This window comes from Eptesicus fuscus, chromosome 11 (genome assembly GCF_027574615.1).
Source record: "Eptesicus fuscus isolate TK198812 chromosome 11, DD_ASM_mEF_20220401, whole genome shotgun sequence".
Lineage (NCBI taxonomy): Eukaryota > Metazoa > Chordata > Mammalia > Chiroptera > Vespertilionidae > Eptesicus > Eptesicus fuscus.
Window position 1 is genome coordinate 57,864,276 of NC_072483.1, and position 13,102 is coordinate 57,877,377.

The window sequence follows — 13,102 nt, forward strand, 5'->3', positions numbered from 1 at the left end:
AACAAAAATGGCTGCGGCCCAAGGAGTAAGCAGGAGGCTTGGCTCAGCTCAAGGCTACAAAGTTTCAATTATAGAAGATAAATAAATCCCAGATACCAGGGCCTCTGTTTGCGTTGCTGGGGGGCTTAGCCAGCCTGCAAACCACCACAGGCCCCTCGCCCAGGCTGCCCCATGCCCCAAGGGAAACCCCACCCTGATCCGGGACACGCTTCAGGGCAAACCAGCTGGCCCCCACCCGTGCACCAGGCCTCTACCCAATCTAATCAAAGAGTAATATGCAAATTGACCATCACTCCAACACACAAGATGGCTGCCCCCATGTGGACACAAGATGGCCACCATAAGATGGCCAGCAGGGGAGGGCAGTTGAGAGGGACCAGGCCTGCAAGGGAGGGCAGTTGGGGGCGATCAAGCCTGCAGGGGAGGGCAGTTAGGGGTGACCAGGCTGGCAGAGGAGGGAAGTTGGGGGCGACTGGGCCTGCAGGGAAGGGCAGTTGGGGGGGACCCAGGCCTGCAGGGGAGAGCAGTTGTGGGGGACCAGACCTGCAGGGGAGAGCAGTTAGGGGTGACCAGGCCTGCAGGGGAGGGCAGTTAGGGGTGACCAGGCCTGCAGGGGAGGGCAGTTAGGAGCAAACACACTGGCAGGGGAGCAGTTAGGCATCAATCAGGCTGGCAGGGGAGTGGTTAGGGGGTGATCAGGCTGGTAGGCAGAAGCGGTTAGAGGCAATCAGGAAGGCAGGCAGGCGAGCAGTTGGGAGTCAGCAGTCCTGAATTGTGAGAGCGATGTCCGACTGCCCGTTTAGGATGTCCGACTGCCCTGATAGGATCGGGCCTAAACGGGCAGTCGGACATCCCTCGAGGGGTCCCAGATTGGAGAGGGTGCAGGCTGTACTCAGGGACACCCGCCCCCCCCGCCATGCACAAATTTCGTGCACCGGGCCTCTAGTAGATATATAAAAGGCGAATATGCAAAATGTCCCCTCGGGAGTTCAACTGGGATAATGGGTATTCGATCGCTCACTATGACGTGTGCTGACCACCAGGGGGTGGTGCGAAACATGGCGGGGGACCAGTGGCAGGGCACCGAGGGAGTGAGGGAAGGAGGAGGTGGGGAGGCGGGGAACCTGATTGGCCCTGATCACCGGCCAGGCCTAGGGACCCTACCCATGCACGTATTTCGTGCACAGGGCCTCTAGTACTTGTATAAAAATCAAAAACTAGCATGATGCTTATGTATCAGATACTAATACCCAAAAATTCAAATATGAAAGGCAAAAAGAAAGAATATAATCTAGTAATTTTAACCACAAATTCTGCTTTCCTCCACATATCTTTTAGAACTAATTTATTCCAGGGCTCTGGGCTAATCTGCAAAAGATAATATAAGCCAATTTATAAAGTTGAAGAGCCCCATCAATTTTATCATGTTAAATTATTAGAATTTTAAATTACTATTTGATTAGTCTGTTGGGAATGACCTATGGAGGCTAAATGAATTGTTCCTGATGTATTTAGAAACAAGAAATTGGAAATCTGAGAGAAAAAAAGCTCAAAGCTTTTTAGGACAATTAAATTAGAACTTTGTCTTAATGAACCAAATAGACCAGCTATATTAAAAATAATGAATCAGCCGAAACCGGTTTGGCTCAGTGGATAGAGCGTCGGTCTGCGGACTGAAGGGTCCCAAGTTCGATTCTGGTCAGGGGCATGTACATTGGTTGCGGGCATATCCCCGGTGGGGGGTGTGCGGGAGGCGGCTGGTCGGTGTTTCTCTCTCATCGATGTTTCTGGCTCTCTGTCCCTCTCCCTTCCTCTCTGTAAAAATCCAATAAAATATATTTTAAAAATAAAAATAAAAATAATGAATCCACTATACCATAGTTAGATCAGCTATATTAAACATAATGCCTGGTTGATGTGGCTTAGTGGTTGAGTATGAACCCATGAACCAGGAGGTGCCCAGGTTTCAGGCTCAATCCACAGTAGGGAGTGTGCAGGAGGCAGCTGATTAATGATTCTCTCTAATCACTGATGTTTTTCTCTCTCCATCTCCCAGTCCTCTCTGAAATCAATAAAAACATACTAAAATAAAAATAATAATGAATCATAAATTTTGACTATAAACAGTTTGAGAACATAAAGCCATTTCTGCTCACACTGTAGATACAGGAAGTGTAAGTTCTTACCTTAGACATCTTCAGTGAAGTTTCGTCAATCTGTAAAAACACACAGGCATATATCCATAATGCATACACGTATTTAACTTAGCATGAACTGACATGAAAAACACACATAAGGCATCAATAGCTTGTTCACTCAGCTTCTCAATTAAACAAAATACTTCCCCAGAAATGATAAAATTATTTCATTATAATAAAAGAGTAATATGCAAACTGACCGTACCTCTGCTACACCCACCAGCCACACCCACCAGCCAATCAGGAGCGAGTATGCAAACTAACCCAACCAAGATGGCTGTGGCCACGGAGTGAGCAGGAGGCTTGGGTTTCCCTGGCGATGGAGGAAGCCAAGATTTCTGCTCGCTCTGGCGGGCCCTGGACTCCACTCAAGGTTACAAAGTTTCAATTATAGAAGATAAATAAATCCCAACAAAAATGGCTGCGGCCACGGATCGAGCAGGAGGCTTGGGTTTCCTTGGCGATGGAGGAAGCTAAGCTTTCTGCCCGCCCTAGCCTCCGCTCAAGGCTACAAAGTTTCAATTATAGAAGATAAATAAATCCCAGATACCAGGGCCTCTGCTTGGGTCGCAGGGGGGCGTGGCCAGCCTGCAAACCACCACAGGCCCCTCGCCCAGGCCGCCCCATGCCCCAAGGGAACCCCCACCCTGATCCAGGATACCCTTCAGGGCAAACAAGCCAGCCCCCACCTGTGCACCAGGCCTCTATCCTATCTAATGAAAGAGTAATAAGCAAATTGACTGTCACTCCAACACACAAGATGGCTGCCACAAGATGGCCAGCAGGGGAGGGCAGTTGGGAGGAACCAGGCCTGCAAGGGAGGGCAGTTGTGGGTGATCAGGCCAGCAGGGGAGGGCAGATGAAAGGGACCAGGCCTGCAAGGGAGGGCAGTTGGGGGTGATCAAGCCTGCAGGGGAGGGCAGTTAGGGGTGACCAGGCCGGCAGAGGAGGGAAGTTGGGGGCGACCGGGCCTGCAGGGAAGGGCAGTTTGGGGCGACCCAGGCCTGCAGGGGAAAGCAGTTGGGGGTGACCAGGCCTGCAGGGGAGGGCAGTTAGGGGTGACCAGGCCTGCAGGGGAGGGCAGTTAGGGGTGACCAGGCCTGCAGGGGAGGGCAGTTGGGGGCAATCAGGCTGGCAGGGGAGCAGTTAGGCATCAATCAGGCTGGCAGGGGAGTGGTTAGGGGGTGATCAGGCTGGCAGGCAGAAGCAGTTAGGGGCAATGAGGAAGGCAGGCAGGTGAGCAGTTGGGAGCCAGCAGTCCTGGATTGTGAGAGGGATGTCCGACTGCCTGTTTAGGCCCGATCCTACCCTCGAGGGGTCCCAGATTAGACAGGGTGCAGGCTGGGCTGAGGGACACACACACACACCCGTGCACGAACTTCGTGCACCGGGCCTCTAGTCTCATTATAAAGACAAATTAGTTATGAATTAGTTCATGAAAGCAACCATATATATCTATGCATACATATCTATATCATTCCATATTTTCAAGAATATTGACTTTCTTTAATAATGAGAATATGTTAGGTACTGCAATCACAGGTTATACCAGGGGAAGACAAGGTTCCATGACCTCTGGAACTGGGTCTTCTCCTCTCTTTGAACCTTTTCAACAAGAAAAGGGTGCCTGGCTCAGCTGGTTGAGCACTGGCCTGTGCACCGAAAGGTTGCCAGTTCAATTCCTGGTCAGGGCACATGCACAGGAGGCAACAGATTGATGTTTCTCTCTCTCTCTCTAACCATGTCTTCAGGGGAAGATGAAAAAAAGAAGAGGTGTTTGAAGAGCACTGTGCTACCTACCTGTCAAAGATTCCTAGAGCGCCTGAGATTGGCACTGGGGCATACAGAGCAATATGAACTACATTTATAAGCAAAGGAAAAGGACTTAAGGCACTTGAGTGTTTGAGAAATGTGACAGTTTTAGAGTTATCTGGAATTTTAATGCAAATTTTAGAAGCCTTGAAACTTTGAGGAATGTGTGGGATCTGTTGGCTGACCTTTGGTAACAAAGTCAAGAGATCTGAATGCAGTCAAATTTTGTTCTCTCTGAAGCTTAGAAACTTTATTAGAAAGCGTCTTTCGATTTTCTGCCCCCCTTCCCCCAAATCTTTTCGCGAATACTGCACATTCTTAAGTTTCCCTTCCAAATGGAAATGTTTCCAACCACTTCTGACGAAATGAGGCCCCTGCACCCCAGTGTATGGTTTGGTTAACCAAGGTTAAGATAGGATTTCTAAGGAATTTGTTTCAAAGAACCAGCTTCTAGATCTTATTTAACCTTCTATTGTGATACTTTGTTCATTTCTTTCTTCTTCTTCTTTTTTTAAAGAGAAACATCTATGTGAGAGTGAAATATCCATCTGCTGCCTCCTGCAACACCCCTTACTGAGGATCGAGCTTGCAACCCAAGCCATGTGCCCTGACTGGGAATAAAACTGGAAATCTTTTGGTGCACAGAATGGCACCCTACTAACTGACCTACATTGGCCAGGGCCATTTTATTTAAATTTATTGATTTTAGAGAGCGGGAGAGAAAAAGACATTGATTTGTTGTTCCACTTATTTATGCATTCACTGGTTGTTTCTTGTATGTGCCCGGAAATCTTGTTGTATCCGGACAATGCTCTAACCCAGTGGTCGGCAAACTCATAAGTCAACAGAACCAAATATCAACAGTACAACGATTGAAATTTCTTTTGAGAGCCAAATTTTTTAAACTTAAACTATATAGGTAGGTACATTGTTTTTAACTTAATTAGGGTACTCCTAAGCTGGCCTTTGCTAAAAACGTCCTCAATCTGATTGAGGCATGTGGCTCAGGAGCCGAGGTTTGCCGACCACTGCTCTAACCAATTGAACCACCTGGCCAGGGTTCTACCTCCCCAGTTTTAACGGAGCATAATTTATAAACAGCTACCATAAAAATCTCTTTTCAAAGTTGCTTAAATTTTCTTCACAGCAGTTACGTAGTTTTTAAAAAAAATTCAATTGTTTTAAAAAATATTCTTTTTAATTTGTAGAGAGAGGAAGGGAGAGGGAAAGAAACATCGATGAGAAACATCATCAATCAGCTGCCTCCTGCACACCCCCTACTGGGGACAGAGCCCAAAACCAGGGCATGTGCCCTAACCAGGAATTGACCCATGGACCTCTTAGTTCATGGGTCCAGGCCCAACTACTGACTCACACCAGTTGAGCACAAATTGCTTTTCTTTATGCACTTCGTTTTCAGTGAGAAAGTCTTGATCTAGCAACACAGAATGCCAAGCACTGTAATTTAATCTTGGGTGCAGACCAATTGGATCCCCAAACCTCAGAAATGTGGTCAAATGAAAATTTTATTCTTTTTTTTTTTTTAAATATATATTTCTTTATTGATTTTAGAGAGGAAGGGAGAAGAGAGAGAGATAGAAACATCAATGATGAGAGAGAATCATTGATCAGCTGCCTCCTGCACGCCCCCCACTGGGGAACGAGCCCGCAACCCAGGCATGTGCCCTTGGCTGGAATCGAACCTGGGACCCTTCAGTCCACAGGCTGACGCTCTATCCACTGAGCCAAGCCAGCTAGGGCGAAAATTTTATTCTTTTAGGTTGTGCTCATTCTAGTGTTCTAGATGCAAGATCTTGTTTAAAAGTTTTTTCTCCTTGACCCATGGCTTTCTTCTTCCACAAAGCAATACTCCCATGCCAATTCACATTTTCCAAAACAAAAGATGAATAACGATGGATAAAACTGGGTTCTTGACAATATAAACATATTCTGCTGGTGGCATTTATATTAATGGACTACCCATAACTACCATTTATTGGCATGTTACTCTTGTATTTTATATATATTATCCCGAGTCCACAAAATGACCCTGCAGTGTAGGACCTAGAAGTTTCATAATCCCTTATCTAAAGCCCTTGGAATGTTCTGGCATTCAGATTATCTGGATCTGAAGAAGGTACATGTACAGTATACCCCATAACACCCTCAATGGTATCTTGGGCAGCAGTCCACATCCAAATGTATTTTATGTAGTGACATGTAAGACAATTAGCAAAAAGTGGGATAAATATGGACTATATATATGGATTCAACCCAACTTTGCTGCCAAATGAGTTTTGGTGTCCTCTCTCTGGAAAAAGAACAAATACTTCCTTTTTTATCAGTTTGTCTTTGGTGTTGGATATAAAAAGGGACGTGAATCACATTTATGAATGATAGTGGTTCCACTCATCCCCTGCTCATTTTAGGTCACCCTGCTAATGGAAAAGCCCTTGTTCTTTACCCTGGGCTGCTGTGCAGGGTGAGAGATCAAGATGGACAGTGGAAAGAAATATCAGGATATCCTTTCTAGCCAAGATCACTGCCAAGATTCGACAGAGCAGCACACAGTGAGTTAGGAAGTTGGGTGGGGCAAAGAAAGCCTGTGTCGGAACTACCAAAAATGGACATCGTGAACCTCCAACTACAAACACCAGGAAGCAGCTTTCATGGCCCCTTACACCATTATGTATCTCTCCTCATGACAGTAAGTCTGTTTTGGAACATACTTATTTTGAGGTATTATAACAGTAAGTCGTTCAATAAATATTTGGGAACTTACTATGTGAGGGTCACTGTGCTAGGCAATGGGTAAGGTGACTAAGTTCACATATCCCCTGCCCCTCACAGGACAACTACCATACAGTATGACAAAGGCTAACATCAGGCCAACATCTATGCCAGCTGTAGGAAATCTAATCTGGACCAAGTCCTGAATAGCAGAGCTGGGACTAGGCAAGCAAAAGGCAGAAAAGATGGGGAGGTAGCTGGGTTCTAGACAAAAGAAAGGGTTTGGGCCAAAGCCAAAAGACAGACCACAGCAGTTTGAGCAGTTCAGTGTGGTTGGGTCACGTGTCTATGGGGGAGGGCAGACAAGGTAAGGGTGGTACTGGTAAAAAATTAGGCGGAAAAGTAAATGGTGGCCAGGTCTTGTGGGTCCTATGGACCACGTGAGAGTTGGGGCTTAACAGAAAGCAAGGGTAGCCGCAGATCGGCCTCCTCACCTCAGGCCTTCGGGAGAATGGTGGGGGCCTCTCCCCTGCAGCCAGACAGCCAAGGAGGCAAGGACTTCTGGAGGCTTCCCTTCTGCCAGGGGCTAGCGGGAGAAAATGGCCCACGTTCAAGCGACAAAAGGATGGCCGCACGACAAAAGCACTCTCCCTCCCGGACCACGACCGCCAACTGCGCATCCGGCACCCCAGGCCAACTACTGAAACAGTTGCACAGAATTATCACACGGAGTGAGCGAGGGGTCACTTGGGTTCTCCCGGGACACACCCTGTCGTTTCCGCCAGAGACAGGGCTCCGGGGGGCGGGGCCCGGGGAGGGCCCGGAAGGCTGGGGAGAGGGGAGAGGAGGGCCCGGGAAAGGACGGGGGAGGATAGAGAACCTGGGAGGGCGGGGAGGACCAAGGACCGCAGGCTGACAGCCCCTCCCCCACACTGCGCGGTCACCACCGCCAGTGCGCCCCCCGGGACGGCTAACCGGCATCCAGAGCGGGCCCCCTACCCCTTCCGTGCCGGCCCACAGCTCGCATCCCGGCCGCAGCGGCGGGGACCCACGGCGAGACACTCACCGCGGAGGAGCCGAAGAAGAGCCGACCGACCGCGCCGCGTACCCACCCAGCGCCTGCCGTCTGCTCCTGCCCCGCCCCGCGGGCAGGCGGACTGCGTCATCACGTCGCCCCGCCCTTTTGCCAACGCATTCCTCTCCTCTGCGCGACCTGTCCTGCCTCCCCTCCCCCATGCGCCGGTTTCTGAGTGCGCAGGCGCAGGCTCGTCCGCGTTTTCCGCCTCTGCGCAGGCGCCTTGCCCCTCCCACGGCGGTTGGCCATATAGACGCTGGGGGTGGGGGGGAGGTCAAGCGTAGCCTCTTCTCCTTTACCAAGATGGCGGCTTGTCCCTGTTTCGCCACAGTTCCCAGCTTGTGAGCCTGATCTCCTTACGCTGGTAAGACTGGAACAGGTAATGTGACTCTTCGCCTGTGGGTAACTAGAGTAGGGGGAAGGAAGTCTCTTTAGAAGGAGCTACGTGACTGCTGAGGAGAACAGAGGCGTTCGGGGAAGGGCAGGTGGCGGTAAGAGTGCGGAGAGACCGCAGGGACGGGCGCCTTCGCCTCTGGCCCTCTCCTCCAAGAAGATGGCGGCAGCACCGAGTTGGGAGCGCTGGAGCGGGGCCGGAGTGGGGATGGCAAGCGGACGAGCGGGCCGCTCCAGCCCTGGGCCACCGTCGTCTCGATGGTCGGGGGGCCTCGCCACGATTGGCTGCTGCACGTCACGTGGGCCGGCGGGTCTGTGCGCAGACCTTAGAGTCGGCACGGGTCCCGGGGGACGTGGCCTTCGAGTGCCTGGGGCTGGGGCCTGTGCCCCAGGGGGAGGGCGGGGCCGCGGGCTCCCCTCCCTCTTTCTCCTTGGGGTCCGGGTCGCGAGGTGAGACCTGGGGGGCACTCCCAAACCCATTGGGATCGCGTGGCTCGGGGGCGGGAGGGCAGCATGCCGGGGCGGGACGGGAGAAGCGCTGCCCCCTGCCCTAGCCGGGGTGTCCTTCCTCCCTCCCGGTGGCCTGTAGGCCCAGCAGCCGTCCCACACTCTTGAAGGTTGTGCGCGGATGCTCTCGCACAGGAAGCCTTTGTAGATTGCTCCCGACTGAAAATAAACACATTCTTGAGTCTCTGACGTGCGACAGCTTCGTGTTGGGAACCTGAAGATGTACCTGACACTAGCGGGTACCGAGGGCAATTTTTGGAAAGTGGCTATGTACTCAGGGCCAGCTGCCAAATATCCTCTCTCACCCGACTTAGAAAATGGGAGGGTCAGACTTTGCATGGAGTTTGGATACCACGTAAAACCAAAGGAAATACATATTATATGCTATTTATTAAGCAACGCTTCTGGTCAGATGAAGCATCTTCAGGAACGGATGACTGGCCCTTCAGTTTTGCGTTTTGTTATGGGTCCTCCGTTCCATGGCTATCTTCAGCCCTCAGGCAATGACTTTACCAGTGTTTGGTATCTGCTTAAGGATCCTCACTTTATTGGCAAGTAGGGGTGTTATAGTCAGGATTTTGTCTGAGGCAGTTGATTGATGTTCACATATGGAAGCAAACCTGGAATGTGGACATGGGAGGAAACCTAGTGCTCCAGTTTATATTTGACCATTTTGAACTGGTCAAATACTGGTACAAATACCCTCATTAAGTACGTTTAATTTTAGGATGCTTGGAAGTAGTGTTTAAAGTAGTTGGGAAGGTGTTTCAAAGCCTTGAGGAACAACATTTGAAAGCCAGTTAATTTTTAATGAAGATTGGACTTCCCTGTAACTGCCATTAATTCAGTTATGTGCCATGCATCTTCTGTAATCAGGTTAACATCACCTGGGTACATGAGCAGTGAGTATAAGGAGAGCACTCCTAGGATCATTGGGCCATATTCCGAAGCACCTCCAGGCCCTATCCAGTGGGCCAAGCTGACATCTCAGCTGCTTGATGGGAGAATTTCTTGAATCATTAAGTACTAGCGGCCTGGTGCAAATCCGTGCACTGGTGGGGTCCCTCTGCCTGACATGCGTCCTCTCGCATTCTGGGAACCCTCGGGGAATGTCGGACTACTGGTCAGCCGATCCCCGAAGGCCAGGCCAGGCCAGGCCAGGCCGAGGGATCCCACCGCACCAGGGCCTCTAGTATGCATGTAAGATCTTTGGTTAATCTCTTCCCGCCCTCCCTCGTCCCCCCTTCCCTCTGGTGGTCAGTGCACTTCATAACTACGGGTTAGGCTTTTACACACACACGTATTATATCTTTTTCCTTTGATTTTGCTGTTTGGGGCTTCTTATTGTCTGACTTCAGCCTCATAACTTCAACAGTTCAAGAAACATTTATTGGGAATTGCAGTGTGCCAGACACTGTTAAGGAGTCTGTGGATGCAAAGGTAAAGAGGACTTTTTTTCACTAAAGCAGTTTATGGTCTAGTATAGGGGATTTACTGGTAAAAGGATAATTAGATTACAGTGCTGTAAGTACAGTAATGGAGATAGGTCCAACATTTGGGTAGAGGAAGAAGGCAGATGAGAAAATAACCTGTTGGGAAGTCTTCAGAAAGAGTGTAGTTATTGAAGTGGGGTTTAGAGAATGAATAAGAGGTTTTCTATGTGGAGTTGGCAGGATGGGGTGTTGTAGGCAGGAAGACTAGCTAATGCAAAGGGGACATGTGACAGCTATAGCTGGGCATATATGGGCAAGAGCTTGAGAACTTGGTATACTGCCAGCCTCTGAAAGGGTGGAGGGCTTGCTGAGATCCTATTGTGAAGGACTTCATGCCCTTTAGTTAGTCCTATCTAAGACACTGTTTGGGACAGGGTTTCAGGTGATCACACTGTCCGCCAGGATGACTTGTGACCTTCAGTCACAAATGGGTCAGGTAGATTCTCCATTAATGCTTCTCAACTGAAACATTCATTTACCAAAAGGGCTTGAGCAGAGAACAACACACTTTTTGAACTGCCGAGTGGTGTTTATACTGGTATCACTCCTTCAGTACACATTCCTCCCACAGGGCTAGTGATCATACATAGAAAGGCATTTTCCTTTTCTATTAAGAAATAACCAAGCTCCTGGAAGAATCAGCACACAGCTGAGTTCTCAATTGCTGAGTTATGGCTGCAAAAAGTCCAAAATTCATGTTATAAAAGTTTTGACCCAGTAGAAAAGCAGCCAGAGAACATGCCTTTCCCTTAGAAGCACCACACATTCAACATTGAAAACCAAGAAGAGAATCTCTTTCATGTGTATGACACTTTAAAAATTAATTATACAAGTTATTTTGGGCTAAGCAAGATTTTCTTTCTTAAATCAGAGATATTTTGTAAGTGACATCTCTAGTAGGCTGTTATTTTCCGAGCACGCTGAAGTTCCTCGAATACCGTTAAATACAAGCCAGACATGTTGTTCCAGGCATGTCTGGGCATCCCGTGGAGTTAGTCATCTTGATGCTTGCTGTTAATTTGGTAAAATACATTGACTGCATACTCACCCTTAATACTTGTTATTTGGATTCATATGAATTTTAAAATAAAAATTTAATTTTATTTCAAACCAAGGATGTATCTTCATGTTTTTAAGAGGTCAAATAAATATAGAAAGGCTTGTAAGGAAAAACTATGACTAGCCTTCCCCAGGTCATGTTTCTTCTGCAGAGCACCCACATTTGCTCTTGGGTCATTCCTTTGGTCTTTATAGCATATGTGCTGACTTGCTTATTTATGGCTCTTCCTCCATTTCATATATTCTCTTCACTTGACTCTGGAATAGATGTGAAGTTTCTGGTTTTCTTTTACCCTTTGCTGTTGCTGTGCAGACAAATACATGGCAATCAGAGCAGGCGCATCTTTAATTTGGACAGTTCAGAATTTAGTGTTTATATTATGACTGCATAGTCTCACAGCTAGGCCAGATAGTGTGATGGGTCACTTTATCTTTCCTAAATAAATTTTTGTTTTCCATAAAGTTTTTATGAGTCTTGTTTGTTCGCTTAATTTTCTGTGTATATGTCACTAAAACTCAATGCCAAGCCCACCTTTTTATCTTATAAAATTGTGTTTTTTATTAACCTCATAATGTATAAATCTGTCCTAGGCCTCCACCCCCATCTTCCAGTGTTATTGCTGAAGCCTTTATGTGTGACTGTTGTTGTGTTTTTTGTTTTTTTTTTTAGCTTAAAGGATTTTTCTCACTATGAAATTCAAAGAACAAGTGTGATGATGTCCCTTGGAACACTTTGGACCCTTTTATTTGGAAACTCCTGTCCTTCAATGCTGGGCATTTTTCCTGATTTATTACTTTGATTTCTTCCCATTCACTTTCTCTTTCTATGTTTTTGTCTTTTAATTGATTTTTCTTTTCCAGAGCGAGGAAGGGAGACGGAGAGAGAAAAACTTTGATTGGCTGCCTCCTGCACTCCCTCTACTAGGGATTGAGCCCACAATCTGGGCATGTGCCCTGACCAGGAATCTAACCTGTGATCTCTTGGTGCATGGGTCTTCCAGCGATGGGTCTTAGAGCAACCAACTGAGCTACACTGGCCAGGGCCACTTTCTCTTTCTAGTATGAAACTCTTAGAGCTTCTGTATGGACACTGATTTTCTTAGGTGTTCTATTTTCTTTTTTGGAAGACATTCTCAACTTTATCTTCTATTGAGTTTTTCTCATACTATTTCAAAGAGCTTTCTCTTATTCTCTCTATTCCTATTTTGTAACCTGTTTTTGTTTCATGGATGTGGTATCTCCTCTTATCTGAAGACATTAGCAAGTTTTAAAGTTTTCTTTTCCCTGAAGTCCTTGTTTCCTTCAGGCTGCTTTTTGTTTGTTTGGGGATTTTGCCTTTCATCAGAGCCTTTTCTGGGCTATCTGGGATGTTCCCCTGCCTGCACATTTTTCATAGATCCCCTGAGCCTGTGCCTAGAAGCACCTGGCAGGGCCATTAAAACATCCTGTCAGCTTCTTTGGGTCTCTTCGGATTATCCAGGAAAAAACCTTCCTCCTCTTGCTTGGCTGCCTGTATTCAGAGGGCCAAGAGAGGGAGAAAGCTACAAACTCAGCAGTAACTATGGAAGAACTTATTCCTTCTGTCTTCAGAAAGGCTTTCCACCCTCCATTGTAGTAGGTGTCCCTAGGTGAAAGATTCTATTTCCCTTTCCTGAGAAAAACCTCCATAGCCTTTGACCAGGGCATGAAAGGCAAAACATATCTCTTTTGATAATATTTTCTTATCACTTTTGCCTGGGTGCCTTTTAGCAATGTTCTTTTGAGCTTACAATTTGAGTTTCACTGAAATTTATAGTTCTTTCTTTGCTTTTTTCCTTAGTTGCATAGCCATGGAT

The 13,102-nt window shown here is 47.6% G+C and overlaps 2 protein-coding genes across 5 annotated transcripts in view; one reads left to right on the plus strand and one right to left on the minus strand.

Moving 5' to 3' along the window:
* The window catches only part of SEPTIN2 (septin 2), a 35,823-nt gene extending 27,638 nt beyond the window's left edge, over window positions 1-8,185 (minus strand). The window contains exons 1-3 of one of the 3 annotated variants that reach the window (XM_054723055.1): window positions 8,115-8,185; window positions 7,235-7,326; window positions 2,187-2,216 (exon numbers count right to left, since the gene is read on the minus strand). In XM_054723055.1, coding sequence (XP_054579030.1) covers window positions 2,187-2,195 — 9 coding nt within the window. In that variant the 5' untranslated portion in view covers window positions 2,196-2,216; window positions 7,235-7,326; window positions 8,115-8,185. Of the gene's footprint in view, window positions 1-2,186; window positions 2,217-7,234; window positions 7,327-7,806; window positions 7,870-8,114 lie in introns of those variants that run through there. The other 2 variants (XM_054723054.1, XM_008138479.3) reach the window with 2 other exon arrangements.
* HDLBP (high density lipoprotein binding protein) overlaps window positions 8,129-13,102 on the plus strand; it is a 71,530-nt gene continuing 66,556 nt past the window's right edge. The window contains exon 1 of one of the 2 annotated variants that reach the window (XM_008138474.3): window positions 8,129-8,194. The gene's annotated coding sequence lies outside the window, so the exon portion shown is untranslated. The remainder of the gene's footprint in view (window positions 8,195-13,102) is intronic. The other variant, XM_028140830.2, reaches the window with a different exon arrangement.